General features: G+C 28.6%; 1 protein-coding gene across 2 annotated transcripts; it reads left to right on the top strand.

Moving 5' to 3' along the window:
• The first annotated feature begins 4 nt into the window (after positions 1-4).
• Positions 5-21,861, top strand: LOC118185936 (transmembrane protein 242). Of its 2 annotated transcripts, none has more exons than XM_035355915.2 (4): positions 5-280; positions 6,124-6,224; positions 13,382-13,519; positions 21,534-21,861. In XM_035355915.2, the coding sequence occupies exons 1-4, from the start codon at positions 196-198 to the stop codon at positions 21,672-21,674; spliced, it is 465 nt and encodes a 154-aa protein (XP_035211806.1). In that variant the 5' UTR covers positions 5-195; the 3' UTR covers positions 21,675-21,861. The 2 variants fall into 2 exon arrangements, with proteins under 2 accessions (XP_035211806.1, XP_035211812.1); XM_035355921.2 differs by lacking the exon at positions 5-280 and adding an exon at positions 417-1,104.
• Positions 21,862-22,337: the final 476 nt, after the last annotated feature.

The following is a 22,337-nucleotide window of genomic DNA, read 5'->3' as shown; positions in this document are numbered from 1 at the left end:
ATATAGGAGCCTTATATCTATGGGCTTTACTGAAAATTCGCAGATAGAATGTTGGCTTGAGTAGCAGCATATCACGCAGCTGCGCACTTCTGGGCGAACTGAACTGTAATGATGTGTTTGTTTATATTTTTGTTTTGGCAGCATGTTAAAAGTAAACAATCGACTGTAAGCGTAAAAGTTGCCTTTGTAATATGAATGGATTCTAGTAATGAAACAACACTTGCGGCAAATAAAAAAGAAGCGGACCATAACGTGTCTGGAAATAAACCGAAACTTCTTGGTGTGTGTAATATTCATTCTCCATCTCTTTGCATGATTTGATTTTTCTCTTCTAGTAATAAGCAAACTGACTACATGAACATTATAAGATATATATAATAGCTGACATTTATTTTCGTACACTTGTGGTTTCATAATTTATTTACACAAATCTTATACTAAATATTGAAACGTAGACTTCAAAAAATTTTTTAATATATTATTTTTCTGTTTTAAGTCTTGCTTGTTGTAAAATAAATATTATAAAATTATTCCTTGTAATAAAATAATTTGTTCAGAAAGTGTTAATCTCGCATGATTCGGAGAACTCAGCTTTTGTTAGGCAGTGTTTCTTGCAGTAACTTTTTTGTCTTAAATAAAATTATGTCACAAGAGTAATATCTGAGAGAGTGCCTGCATTGGAAATTTTTACTTGGTTAGCAAAATATATTAGCCGCAGCGGCATATCTGAAGTGAACATAATGATCCGTTCTGTTGGAAATTTAAACATCGTTTTAGAGATGGTAAAAGTATTTGGAATATCAAAACAATCCTTGATGTAATTAAATGATGGAAATTGCATGGAATTATTAAAAATGCCCTGAAGTCAGGGTCATATTCCAAGCTAACATGAAGAAATCACAGATTTATTCTATGAAAACTCAAACGAAATCCAGAACTTAGTATTATAAAATTTTCAGCAGATTGAAAAGAACAGTTAGAAATAAAAGTTAAAATCTGAAGATTTTTAGAAGAGGCATATGGATACAATGAGCAATCAGCAAGAAGGAAATTCTTCATCAACAACAAATCAAGGGAAAACGCCTGGTGTTCGCATAATCCATAGTAAGCAAAATTTTTATCACATTGAAACAATGTTATGCTTGCTGAAAAGTCGAATTTAATATATTTAGGTTCTATAGATGAATTAACATATGGCAAAATCTGAATTAACAATTGAATTAAAAAAAAAAAAAAAAACCTATTGCCTATTGTTATACATGAAGGTAATGGTTTGGGAATGTTTCATTTCTTTTGGAATAAGAAATTTAGTATTTATTAAAAATAAATGGATGGGTATAAATATGTAAATGTTCTCAATGGAAACCTGAAAGCATCTGCAAGAAAACTTGGATTACAAAATATATTCAAGAAAAGAATAAGGAAACATAGTACTTCTTCCTTATCTCTACTGAAAGTAATTCTTACATAGAAATGGAGCAAATGGAATATTCTTACATGAAAAAATATTTGAATGTATGCTAAAATGAAATGTGTAATCTTAGCTAAAGGATATTCAGCAAAATATTAAATATCCAATTATTTTATGTTTTTATTAAATATAACATAAGTATCCACATACTTAAGTATAAGTATGGCATCCAAATACTTAAGCAAGTTCATTTGCAGAACTTTTTGAATAAATTATTATTTTTTCCAAAAATGTTGTGAATAAACTTTTTTCAAAACAAGCAGGTTTTAAATGGATGATCAATAATATGTGCGAAAGAAAAATAACGTCATTTTGCAAATACTTAGCTCATATATTTGCAAACAAAACTGAAAAACATAAGTATCCAAAACAAATACTACTATAAACTACTGTATATGCTTGTATAATTATATTTAGTTAGGGGATGCAATTTTAACTGAAGTTTATGTGAAAGAAAATAATAGTAACGTAATTAATTGGATTTATTATTTCTTCCTGCCTTCGTAAACATGTACTTATTGCACCTGAAATAGTGATACTGAATGTATGAGTTTATGTTAAATTTTTCATTTCATTAAGATTTTTTTTGCAGGTTGGTTGCAGCAAACTATATGAAGTTTTGTTTTTGTTTAACATAAATATGAACCTGTGTCTGATAAGAGAGAATTCATTCTTAAGGTAGTTAATCATTATGAGCTGTCACGATTGATTGTGGTGGCTACAATTGTATTTCTGTAATTGTTTATCCCAGATATGTTCTTTCAGTTAAAAATAAATAAATAAAAAACAAACAAAAACAAAACAAAAAAAAAAAAACAATTGGAATGTGAAAACTTCATTACAGGCTAATACCTGAAAGAGTTTGCAAATAAAATTTAAAAAAACATATTTTAAATTGAAAACTATAAAAATCACAAGATTTAAAAGAAATTGCAGTCTTGTTGATGTGCAGATTTTAGTTTAACGCTTGAAACTTAAAACAGTGTTAAATTAAGCAGTTACAATTGGGGTAAAATTAAGAATTAGTCTTCAAAAAATCAAAGCTATCGAGCATAAGTTTTATATTTAAAAGAAGCTGTTGAAAATGACCAAGGCAAGTAGTATGAAAAAAATTGCTATGATATATTTCATTGTAAAGTTATGCCATATGAATATCTATGCATTTATTTAATTAAAAAAAAGACTTCAAGATATAGATGCACAATTATTTTACTGGATCATTTTTATATGAGGTTTGCAACAAATTGAAATCTGCTGACTGAAAACAAAATTTTTTAGGTTTCCTCTGAGTGGCTTGCTAAATATAGAATTTTATGAGAAAAGCTAGAATTATTATTTTACACTATGGTATATAATTTAGAGTACTATAGGTATAAGATCTTTATATTATTGTCTATAACTGTAGTTGCTTAACAAACCGAGCAAATTAAAAATAATAAATATACTTCTTCAAAATTCATGCTTTTTTTTGGTTACATTACCTTATTGATATCATTTATAATGCATTTAGCTCATGTAATTTATAATATATCAAGTTGGTAATTTTTAAGTATGTACATTTGTGTCATTATTGTATTTGATAAAAGATGTTTTTAATGCCATGTTTTGATAATAATCATTTGATTTTATTCATACTATGTATATGCTGTATTTCATGTTCGTATCATTTTTGGATGCTGTTGAGTAAAAGTTACTTTTTGATTTTTGAATAGATCTCCACAAAAAATACTTATGTAAATTTTCAGCTAAAAAAAGTTGTTTTGCATCATCTTTTTAGAATTGTATTCAAGTCGAAATTATACATAACTGCATATGCAGTTACAAACTTTTTTTTAAAGAAAAAAATTCATCCTTAAAAAATAATCTGATTATCTTGGAATTCTGTATGCAGATTTCTTCAGACCAACTATATAAATGATTAAATTTTCAAGCCAGTTATTATTAACTTCGATTATATAGTCTTCATTTTATAGAACCTTTGTTTTATAGAGGCACACAGCCATTACCCCTGATGTGATGGTGTGGATTGCTATCGTATACAATAGCAGGGCAACCCTAGTCATCCTGCATACAACTTTAACAGTAATATGTCTTCATGGCATGCCATATTAAAGCCAGTTTCCAACAGGATAATGCTAGACCCCCATATGGGTTGCATATCTCTAGAGTGCCCCTGAACTGTTGATACTCTTTGTTGGCCAGCAGGGTTACCAGGCCTTTCGTGAATTGAATTTGTATTTTGGAAATGACAGGCTGCCAGAATCGGACACAGCAAAATGTTGCAGTTCTGGAGCAACATTTGAGAAATGCATTAAAAATGGTCACTTTCTTCACATTGCTTAAAAAAAAAAAAAAAAAAAAAAAAAAAAAACAAGAGAGTGTATTTCATATTTCAAAAAATGATTAGTTGCACTTTTTGTTATGTTGAATTTATATAAGGAAATAAAACAATCTTTTATTTCTTATAGCTCATTTTTATAATTTTTCTAAGATTAAAGAAAAAATTCTAAAACATTTATGTGATTATTGGAGATTCTATATTTAAACTTTTGAAATTAGATTGCAAATTTACGAATTTGACACTGATTCTTGTTGCCTTAGCACCTCCAGTAATCACTATTGAACATGTTATTTTAATTCAGATATATCTGATTATTATTTTATAAATTTTAAGTAGTTCAGCTATATTTTAAATACTCTTAATGAGAGGGTTTCAAATGTATTTTACAGAAAATTATGTGATAATAGGTTGCCTGTTAATTAATAGCTAATTTGTGAAGTTGATTGGATAGCTAAGCTGTTGATTGGATAGCTAAGTGTTTTTTCATGGAATAACCACATAATACATGTTTCTTGCAACAAACTCTCATTTGTGGGGCTGAACGTAGAAAAAGAAAATTGCAACATGTATGAGACCTTGCAGACCACAGTGAACTTTGGTAGCCTTCTAGATCATTTCACTTGTAAGATCAGCAGAGATAATCTAAGTGGTATTTTATTGGTCTGGAGAGTTAGGTAGGTGGCTTAGAACAACATTTTTCAGTCTGTGGTCGTGACTGTGTGCATTCTCCTTATTTACCTCTTTCAAGACAATGGTACAACCAATTTTGCCCAAAAGCATGATAGTAAGTGTATGCCAATTTCTAATGTGATACTATTAACATCATTTAACATTTAACAACATTTGTATTATTTGCCTTCAGTGAGCTAAAACAAGCCGTATTAGCTTGGTTTGGCATTACCAACAGTACAGAAGAAAAGAGATAAATAAATTTGGTAGATTTTCATTTATGTACAATATATATTCTCCCCTGCATTTCTATTTTATTATTAAATGATGTTATAATAATAAAAACAGATTTTTTAAAAATAAAAACAGATTAATTATATTCCCTTTATTTCTTACTGGAAAATTACATTTGATATAAGACCAACTTTAAGGACCTTGAATGGATTAATGACATACACTGAGGTACAACTGTATTTAATTCTGAAACATTTAAAATGGCTATCAAAATGGGGTAGAGTAGACTTTAAGGTACCCCTTGTATTATGGCGAAGTTGTTGTTTGATTTATCGCCAAGTTGTTGTTTCATTTATGGTAGCCTAAGTAGTTGAATGTTATGGAAACCCTACTGTGACGTAATCGGGTGCATGATTCTGGGAAATTTTGAATCATGGGATTATTAACATGGTATGGAATCATGGTAATCGTTTTTTTTTTTTTTTTTTTGGTGTGTGTTAAAACCGTTTAGATGGATTTGAATGGGTTTGTAGGAAGAAAGGTCCAGATGGTCACTATGTGAAGCATTCAGTCAGGAAGAGTACCTGGTTTGAAAAAAAGTCATTTGAGTATGATTGATATTTTGATTTTTATGTGACTCTGGTGTACGAAGTGAACTCGAAAATCATGGTAAGTGAATATTTGCTTTTGGTAGTGCTTAAATGTATAATATGTTTTTCCTTTTTTATGTTATTTTATTGTTTGGTTTAAAATGTATTTTATTGAGATTATGTATTTTTTGTTTGCCTATATTGTAGACTTTGATGCTCCTTTGACTTTTTAAGTGAAAATATATCGATGTGTACATGGACAAAGTAAAGACATGTGTACATGGAGTGCGCAATGCAAGTTTGTGCAATTCTGGGATTTTTTTTTTAAGTGAAAATAAGTCGACGTGTACATGGATAAAGTTAAAAGAGTGTGCAATGCCATTTTTGTGCAATTCGGGGATTTTTTTTAAAGTGAAAATAGGTCGACGTGTACATGGATAAAGTCAAAGGACTGCGCAATGCCATTTTTGTGCAATTCAGGGTTTTTTTTTTAAGTGAAAATAAGTCGATGTGTACATGGATACCGAGTTTGTGAAATTGTTTGTCTTGTTATTTTGGCTTTGTGTAGGAGATTTTTGCTGCAAAAATTGCCGCTTCGCAAGCCAAAATAACCAGTCAAAGAATTGCACAAAATCGGTATCCATGTACCGCCAAGTCTCGCCAAGGGGTACCCTAAACTATACTTTTATCTCAAAATGTTTTTATGTTAAATGCTTAAAAAATCAAAATGCTTCAAAAATCAAATGTTATCAAAATGTTTACTGTATAAAAATTTCATCTGCAGTTTTCATTAAATACTTTAATATTTTCCTGTGTAGAAGCTTCCTTTCTACTGAGTGTTACTGGAATATCTTTACTTGGAGGTTTTGGGATGGCCCTTGCCATGGCAAAGAAAAAAGATCCTTCTTTTTTCTTAAAGGTGAGTAAATTATAAAACATACAAATTAATTGCATTACTTTCATAAAAGTGGTATTTGTATAGGGTATGTCCATAAATGTCTATATGTGGTTTCTATTTTTAAAACCATTGGTTATACACTGCAAAAAAAAAGGGGGGGTCGGAGATCAGTTCTATATCTCCCATTATACTTGGCTGATTGACGAAACTCAATTTGCGTTTATCATGTCACAAAAGCGCAACTTAAGATATATGTTAGATTTATATATAGCATTGTTCTAATATATATATTTTGACACAAAATCTGACTTTTTTTGAAATGACATGCCAATTTTTTTTCATATTTCGATTCTACGACTCAAATTATGGGTAAATATTAAATTTTGTAAAATCTGGTGCAAAATTTGCCCAGAAATTCAAAAATTTATCTTGACATATTATTTTCAGTTTTTGCCAAGAATAATTCACTTGGCGAACCTCTTAATTTATAGCAACCTATTTTTCCTTTTTTTGATTGTAAATATGCGGAAAAAAAGTCATCATTCATTATTTCAGATAATTTTAATGAAGTGCGTTAACCACACTTGGAGTTATTATCATTTATAATGAATATGCCAAATTTCAAAATGTGCCAATGTGTAAATTCACATATAGCGTAGGAAATTTTCAACAAAAACTCTAATTTGTTACAGGTATGTTTAAAAATACATCAACTTTAAGAGGATGGTAAAAATTTTATAGGTTATAATTTAAATTTGCTTTTGAAAAATTTATAAAAATTATTTAAGTACAAATTTTTCAAATAAATCACAAAAAATGGGTGAATTTTATTTGGAATGAACATAAATTTTGAATTCTGGAAGAAGGGATCAAGTTTAATAAAGTTTAATAAAAAAGAGATATTAATAAATATATATAAAATTTAATTAATATTGAGGAGCTAAAATTTTGAGAGCTAATTTTTTAAAAACTATCTGTACAGTTTTTACAAAACTTGGCAGTTTGGCATAATTTGAATCGTAGAATCAAAACATGGGGAAAAAAATTATGTTATTTCAGAAAAAGACCGATTTTGTATCAAAATACCTCTATTAGAACAATGATATATATAAATGTAATATATAGCCCAAGTTGCATTTTCGAGTCATGAAAAGCGCAATTTGAATTTTGTCAGTTGGCCCAATAGAATGGGAAAGATACAATTGTCCCATTTTTTCCGCAGTAAAAAATAAGTAAATCTAACTTTTTGTACAATCCTCTGGTCCCTTTAGTCTTGTTAGTTTAGTAGAAGTCACCAAATTTTCAAAATACAACAAACTCTGGCAACCATGTGCATAACAGTGCTTCAGTTTGAACAAGCAATATCATTTTCTTATGCATTCTTTTTGTTGTATTCCTAGTTTCAGCTGTTTCTATAAACAAATCACAATATATGTATTTCCTAAACAATATTGATTAATTTATTTCCTAAACAATATTGATTAATTTATTTCCTAAACAATATTGATTAATTGATTATATTATATCCTAAGTTTAATTAAAGTAGAAATACTTTAAAAGAGTGAATCCATACTAGTAAGTTATATTTTGAAAGATGTTTTGAAGTAACTTGAAAGTAAAATGTTAAATCATCATGAAGAACAAAATTTTAATTGTAAAAGGAAAAATTAAATTAAATGCATGTAATCATTGTCATTGATCGGAAATTAGTTGACTTTTCAAGGGGAATAAACCAACTCCCGTTCAATGAACAATAATTAAAAATAAATACATAAATACGAAGGTGTTTCATCTTTACTCGAGTAATAAGGTCAAGCCAAACCGACAATTCTAGTCAGGCCAAATATTTCCGCGAATAGAAGGGATTATGAACCAATGCTGATACTCAAAGAACTTATTCCTATGAAGCATTTTAGCCAATTCAATTTTGAGTGAAAAGCAATTTCTGTAGGGAATTCTGAAAAAACTCGAGTAACTGTCCCCCGACACCCCCATGTTTATGCATTTGAGTTCTATATTATTTGTAAAAATTAAACATTGGAAATAGAATTCAAAGTATAAAGTTGAAATAAACATAGAAGATCACAAAATAAGATAAGTAATGCAAACTTTGTGAAAACAAATCAAAAATAATATAAAAATAAAATATATAATAAGAACAGTGAATGTACGTAAAGATATAAAGGCCAAAAAAAGTATTAAGTAACTTATATTCTTTCTAGTGGGAAGTCGGTAATGTGTTCTCTTCGCGTCTGACTCAGAAGTGTAGGGAGTCCGAAAAATTCTTAGCGGCAGCGGGATCTTTGAATAATATCAGTCGGTAAGACTTGGAATTCTTGAGGGATGTATTATGTGGAGTTCTTATTTGAGTGAAACTGTTTGTTAAGATTTTTTTGAAAATACTAGTGAATGGAAATTAATTAATTTCTGGCTAATTGTCGTGTCGAAATGATAAAGAATTTAAAAAAGGGAAAAAGGAATTTTCACTGTCTAAGAGCTATTAGACAGACTAAAGATTATGAAATAGGCCCATTTTTTTTAGTAACAGCATAAGTTTGAAGACAATTAGCTTTTTACAATATATACAACTGAGTAATTACACTATATACAAATCCTTCAACTGGTAGTCATCCAACTTATACCGCCTTCTCAGGTTTAGGAACAAATTATCATATCCCTATCAGTTAAATGATTTAGAGTGAGTATTTAATGCCTGCTCTTTTAAGGCAATGGTTAATAAATTGAATGGGTATTAGATTATTTTTGAGAATTTTAATAAGGAGCAAAATTTTGCATTATAAATCTATTGTATCTGTACAGATAATTTTAATTTGTTGTATTTGATTAATTATTGTATTGTTAATTACTTTTTTGGATATGTTGGAATTCCAAATTATTAATTTGTTAGTATTGAAATTGAAGTTTCTTGTTTTGTCAAACAGTAAAATTTTTTTGTAGTTAATGATTTGAAGATCTAGATAGTCTATGCTATTTTGTGAATTATTAGAATTATTAGTTTTATTAAGTGTAAGACAATTTCGATAAATCTCGGAGTGTTCAATTTTACCAAAATTATTAATTGTAATAAGGTCATCAATATATCTGTAGGTGTGCTTGTAGTAATTTAACTCTTGTGGTTGTAGATTTTTTGGGGGGAAGTTAAATTCTTTGATAAATAAAAAGATATTACAGATTGAGGTGCTGGAATGTAAGCCCATTGGCAAACCTCTGACTTGTTTAAAAAGTTGATTTTGAAACCTGATGTAGTTATGAAAAAGTGTGCATTTTAGGTAGGTTTTCCATTTTTTAAGAGTCATAATTGTGAGCATATCAGGGAAGAGTTTAGGCAGATCAAGTAGACTGGTATAGGTTTCTTCAAAGTCATAGCAGTTAATGTTTTGGATGTTAATTGTTTGAATGGCATTAATGACAGGAGTGTTATTATGGATGATCCAGCAATAGTTATGATTAGTGTTACAATCGTTGAAAATAAATTTACAGATTTTTTTACATTGAATTGAAAAATAATAGTCTACATTTTTCTTGTAATTATTAGTTCCATTAGCTATAAATCTGAATTTTAATGGTGTTTTATAGAATTTGGGAATTGTGTAAAGGTTAGTAAATCTGTTGTAGTTTGTATTGAAAGTAATATTGAGTTTTTTATGAAAAGTTTTAATCCTGTTTATTATAGATGTTTCTGTAAGGTTGGCTAATTGATAAGTAGTTGTGTTGAGAAGTTCTTTATGAATAATTTCTGCGTAGAATTGTTTTCATATAATGCTAAAGTTATTATTTGCTTTATCTATTTTTGTAATAGTAAAAAGCTGTTTTAATTTTTTAATATCTGATGCAAGTTGCGACCAATTCAGTGTACTTTTAAACTTGAAGTGACTGATTTCGGTGGAAATGCATTGAAGAATTTTATCTTTCCATTTTAAGAAGATATCTATGGGTAAATTCAGTTGATAGCTTGCTTTAACTATAAATTCATTGATGTTGTTTTCGAAAGTCTTGTAACAGTAATTTTTAGTTATGTTTCTGACTGGTCTAAATTTTGTACCATAACTCATTAGTGTTTTTAGTTGATAATTTTGTATGATATTCAGGTTGCCAGTAATTATGTGCTGGTAACTTATTTTCGCACTAAATGCATTTAAGATCATACCACATATATATATATTGCTTTAACTTAATGTTGAAGTATGCTCTTGTGGGATTTGTCTGCAGTGGAAGAAGCTGCGGTAAAATTTCTGTAGGAATAAAAAAAATATGATATAAAATCGCAAACTGAACAATTGCTGCAAATATTTTCTTAAAAGCGATCACTAGAAAATTTCTACGAGGACATAAGAAACTAAAATTGGCATGTAAATAGGGTTAAAAAATTAGCTTGTAAATAGGTTTATTAATTGATTTTTTAATTAAATATCTAATTAAAGCAAACTATATATATGCATGTCATAAATAATTTTTTGCAGTTATCAGTCAACAATATTTTTCTTTTGTTAAAAATCTACGAATTTCACCTAATGATTGGTGAAATTATATAATCCACTAATATAGAAATATACAAAAAATTCACCTTCATATGACAAAGATTGTTTAAGATATTTAGTTTCAGAGGTGGGCGTGGTAGCATCTTTTTCAGATTTCTTTAGGAGTAAAAAAATAAAATAATCTGAGATTGATTTTTATACCTTTAAATCCTATCTAGTGATATTTCTTTCTGATTTATACTTCATATTTATTTAACATTTTGATTTTTAGTATTTTATCCCTATCTAGTAATATTCCTTTTTTGATTGATTAATATTTAACATTTCTTTATTACTTTGTTATATTTGGCATGCCAAAAGCATTTTCATGCAAGTAGTGATTTATAAATTTTTAAATGCTAAAATATATTATTGATATTTGTATACAATTTTTATTACTTTAGGATAATAAGCTGGTAGTTAAAAAAAGTAATTCCACTTGGAATATTCTTCTATTTTATGCATATAATGGTATAACTTGGCTTGAAGTTTGTCACTGTTTTCTAGAAAAAATTCTACAATATTCTGTAAATAAATTCTCCCTTTTAGGAAAAATTTGTATTGGTTAAAATATTTCATAACAATTTGCATAACAGTTCTTATCGCTTTATCTATTAATATCAGAAACCTTTTTCTAAGCTGGTATTTCATGTTTAGTTGCATACAAATTTACATATTTCTTGCTTCAATTTGAGTACAGTCTCTGAATATGATCTCAAATTTAAAATTAAATATTGTTGCTTCTGTAGTGGTTCGTAAGAGATTGAATGCACACAGAACCGATGGCAGCTTGATATAATTTATTTTTACAAAAAAAAAAAAAAAATTACATTACGCTTAAAGGGGCATTTTTTATGTTACCTTTGTTTATTAAATATCATGCTTTGTGCACTTAAACCATAAAATTCAGTTCAACAGCAATATCGCAAAATAGTTTCAAAATGAGCATATCTTTAGAATTTCTGATACACAGTCTCCCACGCTGCAGATAAAAATGTCCACCCCCCGTAGTGTTGCCATTGTTCACTTTGGAATTGTTGAGTTTGTTAATCAAAAATTTGTTAAAGTTTTACAAAAATCTGAAATAGATAATAAAACAAATTCCAAATTTGGGCTTTTGGATGTTCACATTCAGGTGGAAACGAACATTATACAAAATTTGATGGCTCTAGGTACCATTGTTTTATCACAGTGCCAGAAACATAGATACATTTATGCAGATTCTTCATTACTTAACTTCTTTAAATATAATACTTTAAATATAATAATAATATTTGATGACAACAATTTGAAAAGTGAATCAATGCAAAATGCTAAAACGAAAGTAATAATACTTCTAGGCAAATTGCCCCTTTGGACTAAAAATTACTCAAACAGGTCTTCTCAGTTTCATTGAGTTCAGTCAGCTGTTATGCTTCAAACTACTTAGAACACTAAACACAACGCAATGCAATGCATATCTAAACAGTGCAATTCGCATGAAGACCAGAATACACTGAAGTGTACTCTGAGCTAAAACAGTGAGAATTCATGTTCTTTCTGAGCTTTTGTAATTTCTTACAAACACCTGCCACTGAGAAATCTTTAGCATCTTTCACTTCTTAAAATTACTGGAAGGCATATAAGGGCCGAATACAGTTACATATAGGGATCAATAGCAATACCAATAACAGTTATACCAAAACTGGACCAAACGGTCACCAAATTTGCGACTTTTGGTGACTTCTCGCCAAATTAGCAAGATAGCCATATATCTCAATGTTAAATAGACTTACCCCTGTAATCATATTTTTTCAGCAGAGCTTTCTCTCTTTCAAGCATTTCATTTTACATTATGCAAAAAATACTACTATTTCACATATTATTTATAAATTAGAAACTTAGGGTTAATTAGAACTTCTTATTAACACTTGGGGTTCATTAGAAAGTACAAGTGTTTCTTTTGGGCAAATAAATTATTTAGATATATACAAAATTTGTAACAATATACAAGTATTAGTAAATTTTTCTTGTATGTCAACTATTTCAGTTTTACCTTTTATTATGAGTATAGACCAACCACTGGTGGTACGCAAGAGAAAAATAGGTGGTACGCAAAGATGCACAGTATTTTTAACTATTAAATTCAAAAATTAAAACTCCAACATCCTGATCGAGTTTTTTCTCTAACACTCGTAAATTCATGCGATCTTAGCTTTGTTCAAGAGTAGTGATGGTAGTAGTACTTGTAGTGGTAGTACTAAAGGTTTTCAATTTTTGTTTAGATGGTACGCCTTAGTCAAAAGGTTGAGAACCGCTGGTATAGACTGTTACTAAATATAACTATAGGAATCAGAAGACCCTACAAAAAAGTCTGATTTTTGTAATTTTTACAAAATTTATTTTTTAAACTTAAAAATACTATAACAATGAATATTTTCCTTATTTAAAGTATTTTTACAAAGTATACATCTATAACCAATGGTTGTAGAAATAAAGGCTGCATAAGAACTTTGATGTATACATTGTGTATAAAGGTAATAATGTAAATACCATTTGAAAGTATTTCAAGATTTTTTTTTTTTTTTTAACTTAGAAAATATGTTGTGCATTTCTAAATGAAATAATTGTGAAGCATAAAAATTTTAATCTTATTTTTAGGGCATGATGCCAACAAAGGACATGCCTGAAAGTGGTGGTTCATTAGCCATGAGAGCCCTTGGTTGGGGGACTTTTTATGCAGTAACAGGTTTTAGTGCTTTTTGCTTTGGAGTATGGAAATTAATGGGAGTAAATAATGTAAGTACCATATTTTACAAACAATTATAATCTTGTTTTCTGTAACAAAACAAATTTAACCACTCTATATGCAAAACTCAGTATTTCACCAAATTGTTTTTTCTTATTTTCTGATTGTTTTAGAGTCAGTATATTAAAAGTAAACTAAATTTGCGCTAATATTTTGTGCATCATTTGCTTAAAATATGAAAGGAAATACAGAGAAATTTTCTTTCTGAAACAAATCTAAACATAATGTGATAAACTCTCTAAAGAAAAAGATAATGAAAAAAATCGATGAATTTATCGCAAAGATCAGGGATGCCCTATGAGTATTACGATTAGGGAAACTAATTTTAATATTCATAGCGACAGTATTGGTCAAATAATTTCTACAAAATTATGTATATGAACAAATCGTAAATGAACTTTTGCATAGCAGTTGTAGAATATCAAAGATGAATGACTTTTTCTTCTAATTAAGAATGCTATAAAATAATTATTTATATGTCTGTAGTCATATTTATACTAAATTAGTTAAATTCCATTGATATTTTAAAGGATATGTTTTTCATCACTTGATGTTATCAGAATAGTCATGGACAAATGTGATCACATAAAGATGTGCCTACTGTATATAATTACATGAAGTTTTCATATTAGTAATTTTAATACAGTCAAAAGTCGTTAATCCGGACTCGTCGGGAATTCGGCGATTCCGGATTATCGATTTTTCCGGATTATAGATCATCAGTTTAAATCTCGTAAGATGGCATGCAGAAATTCTAAAATTAAAAATATGAAACCGTAATTTATGAAATAAAGGACAATTATGATCTAAAGGGTATTAAATTTACAAAAAAAAAAAAAAAAAAAAAAAAGCTTAATATTTATTTGTTTACTTTATTAAACATTTCTTTCAATGTAAGTTGTTTAAGTTGCTTCGTTTTATGTGATAATATTTTCTCTTTAATTCTATAAACAGATATAATTTCTTGTTCAGTTACAAAGTTCCGCTGTTCAAGTCCCGTAATTGCTGTGTCGAGAATACCGACTAACTTGTCAATCGAAATTTTTTCATTTTCACTAACCTCTCTGTCACCTCCTTCATGTCTTTATCCATTTTTTGCAGCAATTCCACTTTTTGTTTGATGGACATCGAAACATACTTTCGTTTTGTAGATCCTTTGGGAGCTCCAGCATTGGAAATTCTATTTGACATAATCGAAAGTTCAAGTTTACTTTTATAAAATTGCTCTTACAGTCTGCAAAAAATAATAAGCCGCATCCAATTCGAAGATTAAGGAACAGCGCAATCATCAACATTAACTGAAATAGATAATTAGATAATTTTAGTTTATACCGTCTGTTATACATTAAACGCGCACGCGAAAATGTATTCTGCACTTCCGCACACGCATATGCACAGTCGTAAAGGTCTTATGCGCAGGCGTAAACTCCTATGCGCATGCGCAGAAAGTTTTTAGCTTTGAGGTCCGGATTATAGATCATTCCGGATTATGGGTGTCCGAATTAACGACTTTTGACTGTATACAAAATAAAAATAAATAAAATAGTAAAAAAAAGTAGAGAAATGAAGCTACAGAATTTTTGGTAAAAGCAATGTTTAGAAGCCGAAAGTCCTCTCGGACCCATCCTCCGTGGTGTTCTCCATCAAAATAGGGGGGGGGCGGAGCTGAGCAAAGTCGTACTGTCACATGTATGGTGCTCAAGGCTGTTGCTAACAACAGGTGCAGTCTTGCACTCCTTGCCACGATGAACTTTGTAGGCTTGTTCTGATGTTACTGTCAGACAAGTGAGATAAGTCGCAACAAACACAGTACTGTATTGTGTCTGATTAAGTTTCTTTGTAATGTTATTTCTTAAGTTGCATTTCTCTAATTTGTATATATCATATAATTATAATAAAACTATTAATATATTTCTCTAGTTATTAAAAATATCACTGTGTGTTTCCTGATATCACCTGAAAAAACAAGTCAAGATCTAGGATTCCAGCTAAAAAAATTTATGCATAATTTTTATGTAGCAAAATGAACACTTGGTCAGTTTAATCATTTAAAAATGCTCGTTATTGTACATAATGAATAAAAACTTGTGTTTCTTCTGCTGTTACTTGAGATACATAATATAATTAAAAGAATAGTTTTTACTTGTTTTTAATAAAGGTGAGGTAAATACATGATGAAAATAAATCTATTAAATCTACTGTTTACAGTAAAAAAAAAAAAAAAGTTTAGATTGCATTTTAAGAACATTTTCTCTGTATTTGCCAGCATGGTAAATATGTGAGATGTTAAAACTTTTGTTCAGTTATTCAAATTGTTTATTTTTCAAAAAGCTTGTGAAGAGCAGATCAGATTATTTCATGATGGATCAATTAGTTTAAATTTCATTAGTGAGCTTGATATTGAAATAGAAATTTTCCAGATTTGTGGTTTAGTAATGGTTGTATATAATTATCGGTGGCTTGCCATCAATGATTAGAGCAGACGTTCCGATTGGAGTTGGTATAGACCCCCTGTTGATCAATTAAAATTTAAATGGGGTTAATAATTAACAAGAAGTCAATATTCGAATATGTATGGGTAATTGATTGGCATAAACATGATCTCAAGGCATCTTTTTGATTACAAAGAATATACAAATGAAATTAATAATTAATTATTTACTGATATAAAGCTATATCATGTAGTATCGAAGAAATCATAGGAAATAAATAAAAGGGGGAAATTATTTTGTATATTTTAAAAATCAATATTTTTTTTAAAAACATAAACATTTTGTAAGCAGTAAGTGCAGTCTAAAAACAACTAAACTCAACACAACACATTTAATAAAAGCAAAATTAATGAAACACAGCAAAATCCATACATATTCTTTCACCCATGCCAGATGCTGAAACTTGTTAACCCAAGTATGCTCAAATGGCAGTTTGTCAATATTATACCTTTACATTTGACAAGAATATTACATGCAAACTGCTGTTTTCTCTTCTCTTCCACCATTATGGTTATATAGTGTGGTCTATATTAAAGAGAAAAATGTAAGGCACAGGTCGATGCAAGAAGAAGGTTGGAAATCCCTGTACTAGAGAGAACATGCTAGTCACACATTTCACCAGTTAACACTTTCATGTATGTTTTACCTAATGTTCAAAAGTATTAAAACAAATAATATTTTAGCTTTTTTGAAACCACGCACCATTTGAGCATAGTTGGGTTTTTGCAAAAGAGGGGAGAAGCTTGATTCTCTCTGGCTTTATGTGAGGAAAGATTAGCTGGCTTTCACATGTTCCCCTAATGTCTTAAATATGCTGTCAACTACTGGCGGTAGATTATAAGCAATTAAAATTTTCACATGATTCTTATAAACAAAACTAATTTAACTTTTAGGGCTATATTTTAGTTTGTCTCCATGAAAGCATTCTTATGGAATATAAGAAAAATATATTAATATTAAGAATCTGAAGATTATAAAATATAAGAAATAAGAAAAATATATTGAATCTTAGAGGATATCTATAATACAGAATCTTAAGAAAATAATATAAATAAGAAAAATATATTAATGCAATCTTTCCAAGTTTAAACTCTGTTTCATATGTTATCATTAGTACAATAATGAAACATGATATCCATTATTCCATTATCCAAGTGGAATATTATATAATTTCAAAATGGTTAACAATATGCAAAATAAGACATAATCTGTTATGCTGGCCTCGGGCTCTTTTTAAGATAAAATGTTTTTAACTAATTATTTGATTTTTATGACATACATTAGCTTGTAAAAATTATTTGTTTATTATGGTAAGATCATTTTGACTTTCCGCTTTTTATCCAATTTTCAGAAATTCATCAGAGCAGTTTAACCATTATTGTATTCATCAAATTATATCATTAGTCTTGATATTGAAACTAATATAAACCCTGTCAGGATAACCGCCTTTTAAAGATGACTGCTTCCAAAAGTGACAAGTATTTCTGTGAACATAAACACTAGTACTTAGTTTCACTTCTCTAAGATGACTACAATCTTGTTTGTGCATGGTCACTTAGAGGCTTATATATATATATATATATTTTCATATCTTTCTTCGGCAAAAACTTATTCTTGGTAAGGAAGGTCTCGGCTTCAATCCCGAAAAGTAGCTTAAATCTTAACATTAATACCTAACTGAAATAAAATTCTTGAAAGGGATTTGTCCATTATTATAAAACTTAACCAGAACACGATCTGCACCAAATAGGATAGAGAGAGTGCGACAGATACATCCTGTGATATGATGGTTGCATGGATCAATTAGTGAGTTTTAGCTTTTGTCAGACTGGATGACAAATTCTTGCAACATCATAATGAACAGAACATTTATGTCAACTTTGATTATGTAGTAGTACCATCTTTAATCAGTAGGTAATGCTGCATACAGAATCCTTTATTCCGTACACATTTCTTCACATTGAAATTAAGTACTTCTAAGAACCATTAATGAAAAAAATTAAGGATCTATCAGCAAAGGGAATTGAATAAAGTAAAGCAATTAATTATCTATAACTGAACTTCACTTTTGTAAAACATAATTTAATACTTCACATAACTATAAAACAAATTTGAGAATAAAATCAACATTGTAAAATTTATCAGGTAATGAGCATTAAATTACAAAATTCCTCCAACATTTATCCTTATATTATTTATACTTTACAAATATTTATTATTTATTTAAAAATAAAATAAATCTGTATTTAGGATACATTATAATTAAACATAATTTAATACTTAACTATAAAACAGATTCAAGAATAAAATCAATACAGAATTTATCAGGTAATTAACATTAAATTACAATAAATAAAATCAATACAAAAAAAAATCAATAAAAATATAGAATAAAATCAATACAAAATAGAGTATAGAATAATGAATATAGAATAATAGTATAGAATATAGAATAATAGAATGTAGAATAATAGTATAGAATAAAATCAATACAAAATTTATCAGGTAATTAACATTAAATTACAGAATTCCTCCAACATTTATCCTTATATTATTTATATTTTGCACTTATAATCCCACATATTTTAAAGAAGATTAGGACATTTAAATTTTACTAACAGTTAGTTTTATGTTGATTCTTTCTTTTATGCCTTGTTTTGTCACATACTCACTCAGTCCAGAGGTTTATGCAAATTGTATGTCAAGTGGCGTAGATTAAAATGAGAAGTAAAATCATAACCAGCATGATTCATAATAGAAGCTTGGCTGTTGCTACCACTGCTGTTTGCTAAGAGAGGGAGATACTAATCAGAACAGACATGAACACCTGACATTGGCAAGATTGATATGTGTTGAAGTTAACTGCACTTCATTTATCTGACCCAGTTAGTATCGTAGCTTCACATAAAATTGCTAGAGTTATGATACAGTTAATATACAGTATTTAATATAAAGTTTCAATAAGTTGCTGAAGCACCAGAGGTAGAGAAGTTGTTTAAGTATCCTTAGCTGTTAGAAACAAAGTTTTATGTTATTTTAAGTATCACTAGCTCTAAGAAATAAAGTTTTATGTTAATTTTTACATTTTTGTGTTGTATCTCACTGTTAGTAAATTTATGTAGATATAGATACTTTGATTATTTTTCTGAACTCCTGCGGCAATAATCCAGAATGAAGAGATAATTAAGATTTGATTCTGGAGTGCCTTAATAACCTAAACTTGATAAAAGATAAATGATGATTTACCCGTGTATAGTACCAAAAAATGCATAATATCTTCACCTGTAAAACATGTATTTATTTAGAACATTAATATTGTTGGAGAAATTTATATACATATTTGATTACAAGAAACCTAGATAACACCAGTCACGTAATGACATTCACGAATTCATCATAGAAATACAGGACATTGAAAAAAGTAAATTTTGAAACACTGCCAAAGTCACTAATTAAATTTCGATATCATGCTTGCAGAAGAATACTATAGGACTTGGTAGAAATGAAAAATATCCAGATACTTTTTAACAAAATACGCTACTTGGTCAGCCATTTGACTAGAAGCAAAAATGGCACAATGAATTTGCCACTGGATTCAATTCTGAATAAACGAACTCATCTTCATCCTAGCAGTGTTGACGAGGAAAAATATTTCAATGAAGGAATATTAAACATGTACACAGATATGAAAGTAAATAATTGTATGAAGAAGCACAAGGACTTACTAATGAAAATTGTGAAAGAGTTCTAGGACCCAAAGCAGAAAACTTAAATAGCTTTGTTGTCACTATTCTTTCAAAAAAATTTCATAAAAAAAGAAGTTCATCACAAATTTCTTATAAGACACTTTCGTTATGTGTTAACAGCATGAAAACATCTTTTATATGGTCACGTTTTTTTGGAATCATAGAATACAAATCTTGCTTTCTAATTCTTCTAAACTTTCCAAGTTGCAAGGTCTAAAAATTATCTCTGCCAACTCTGTTAAGAGCAAAAACCAGAAGATTTTTGAATAAAGAATTCAGAAAAGAAAAGTGTAAAGTTAACTTTTAAGAGAAAACTGATACACATTTGAATATTCTGAAATAATTACATGAGGTAGGAGGATTCTAAAAATATATAAAAAAAAAAAAAAGAATTTTAAAATAACTAAAGTAGCCTTTTTTTCTTTTGCCAAGAAGTGGTTAGGAAACTGTTTTATAGCATTTATTATCTTATTTGTTTTTCAGAATCAAAATGTTCCTAAATTGCCAAAATGAAAAGTAATGTCATTTTAAAGTATGACATTGGAAAATAAAAATGTTTTATTTAGTTTTAATGTGTTATTATTTTAATGATATTTATCAGTTTTATTATTTTCTAAAAAAAGAAGGGGGAAAATCTAAAAAAAATTGCAAATATTTGGATAAAAATAAAAATTTTGTATACAAACTGATCTTGAAATTGCCAAATTAATACTGCATAATGAGAGATATCATATCTTAACAAGAAAAAGGATGTTTTTGATGTAATATTTTATGAAGATTCTCAAAAAAAAAATAATTTTGAAATGTTAATGTTTCAATCAAGGCATTTTAGTGCCTTATTAACAAGTAGGAAACAATTCAAATGATAACTCATCAAATATGTATTTGTCAATGAAACGAAAAATATTCCTTCAAAATGTTAATTCATACTCAAAATGGCAGTTGTAAAAAACAGACAGAAATGACATATGAGTAAAATTAAGTGCCTTTTGTTGATCTGGGTCAAAATTAAGGACTTTTAAGGAGCAAAAATTGTTTCCAAAAAATCTAAGTACTTTTAAGGACTGTATAAATCCTGTAATTTGACTTGTGGAGGCAGATGGAGGGTTCCTAGTCATCTTGTACTATGCTTTTGATTAACTAAGTTTTATACTAGCAATGTTTTGAATCCCGCTGTTAAATGTTTTACCTTGGAGACTATCCTTCAAAATATGGTTATTCAAGAGTACATTAAGAAAAGTTGCCTATTATGTCTTATTATCCCTGAATATAATTGTCTGTAAAATAATTTAAATAAAAATCTTCTGTATTTCTGTATCATCACAATCTCTAATTTAAATAAAAATCATGTGTAACTATTAACTAGCTCCAATCATATGTGAAACTTTACAGGAGAAAATTTCTGGGACCCCAAAATCCCAATCAAAGACCTGGTCTTCACAAGCCAATATAAATTATTCTAATGTGCTAGAGAACTAATATTTTAAAATAACCATCATTATAATTTTAAAATAGCTTACTTCAGTTCAAAAATTACTTTGAAATTATGCAATAAATGCAGAGAATTTCATGCATAAGGTAGAAATCATTAATATATCTTATGTTTTATTTTAAAATAGCTATTTTGGAAATAAGCCAGTATAAAAAGTGCAAAATGTTTGCTGATTTTTTATATGCATATGATTTCAATATTAATGAAATGAAGATTTACAGTATTTTAACATTTCAAACATATTAAATTTTATACAAAGTAATATTTTTTGCAGCTCCAGGAATTTCGATACAAAGTTGGAAATATTTTGCCAGAAATCCCAAAGACAGAGAATCCTGGCAGATCTGATTTTAAAAATTTACGTGAATTTCTTAATTATATCGTTGAAGAAAGTGAAAAGAGTAAAAAGAGTTGATGCAATTTTGTTTGAGTATTAATATTCTTACTATGCATAACAAATTCTGTCATATTCTTGCATATTTATTGTCAAGTTGAAATTTTTTACATTCAGGAAAATGATGTTAAATTACATGTTTACTTAACTCTCATGTATAAGATTTTTCATTTTAGGATAAATTTTAAGAAATAAAAATGTATGTGTACATTTTGTCTTGTAGTAATTCTGAGTTTTTTTTTTTTAGGGGGGGGGCTTCCTTTAGTTTTTTTCAAAATAATTTTTTCTTATTAGATATAGTCCAAGGACATTGTTACTTATTTGTTTTCAGGCACATATCAAAATGCCCACTTATAAGACCCAACCAACAAAAATATGGCAAAAGGGGGGTCTTATTTTCAAATAAATAGGGTTTTATGTAAACCATTCATGAATATTACTTTGAGGCTGTATTGTATGAAGTGAATAATATGGCCAGCACGGCTGCTAGGTAATATGTTATGCATCAGATCTCTACTAAGTTATTATTTAGTCTGTTATTCTACAGACAATATGCCCATATCAGTATGTAGCCAATGTGCTAAATTCTAGCTACAGACACCAATAAGTAGCAGACTTTTTTATTACTTGCCTTCCACATCATGCACCTATCTGTAATACTGAAGTTAACAATTTACATCTATC

Source organism: Stegodyphus dumicola, chromosome 11 (genome assembly GCF_044657685.1).
Source record: "Stegodyphus dumicola isolate Sdum_Otavi_A_Nest chromosome 11, ASM4465768v1".
Taxonomy (NCBI): Eukaryota; Metazoa; Arthropoda; class Arachnida; order Araneae; family Eresidae; genus Stegodyphus; species Stegodyphus dumicola.
This window is presented reverse-complemented; position numbering and strand designations above follow the sequence as displayed.

Coding starts and splice junctions, on each gene's coding strand:
- LOC118185936 (XM_035355915.2), top strand. CDS start 196: ATGGATTCTAGTAATGAAACAACACTTGCGGCAAATAAAAAAGAAGCG. Junction 281..6,123: donor AAATAAACCGAAACTTCTTG/GTGTGTGTAATA, acceptor TTTCCTGTGTAG/AAGCTTCCTTTCTACTGAGT. Junction 13,520..21,533: donor AATTAATGGGAGTAAATAAT/GTAAGTACCATA, acceptor TATTTTTTGCAG/CTCCAGGAATTTCGATACAA.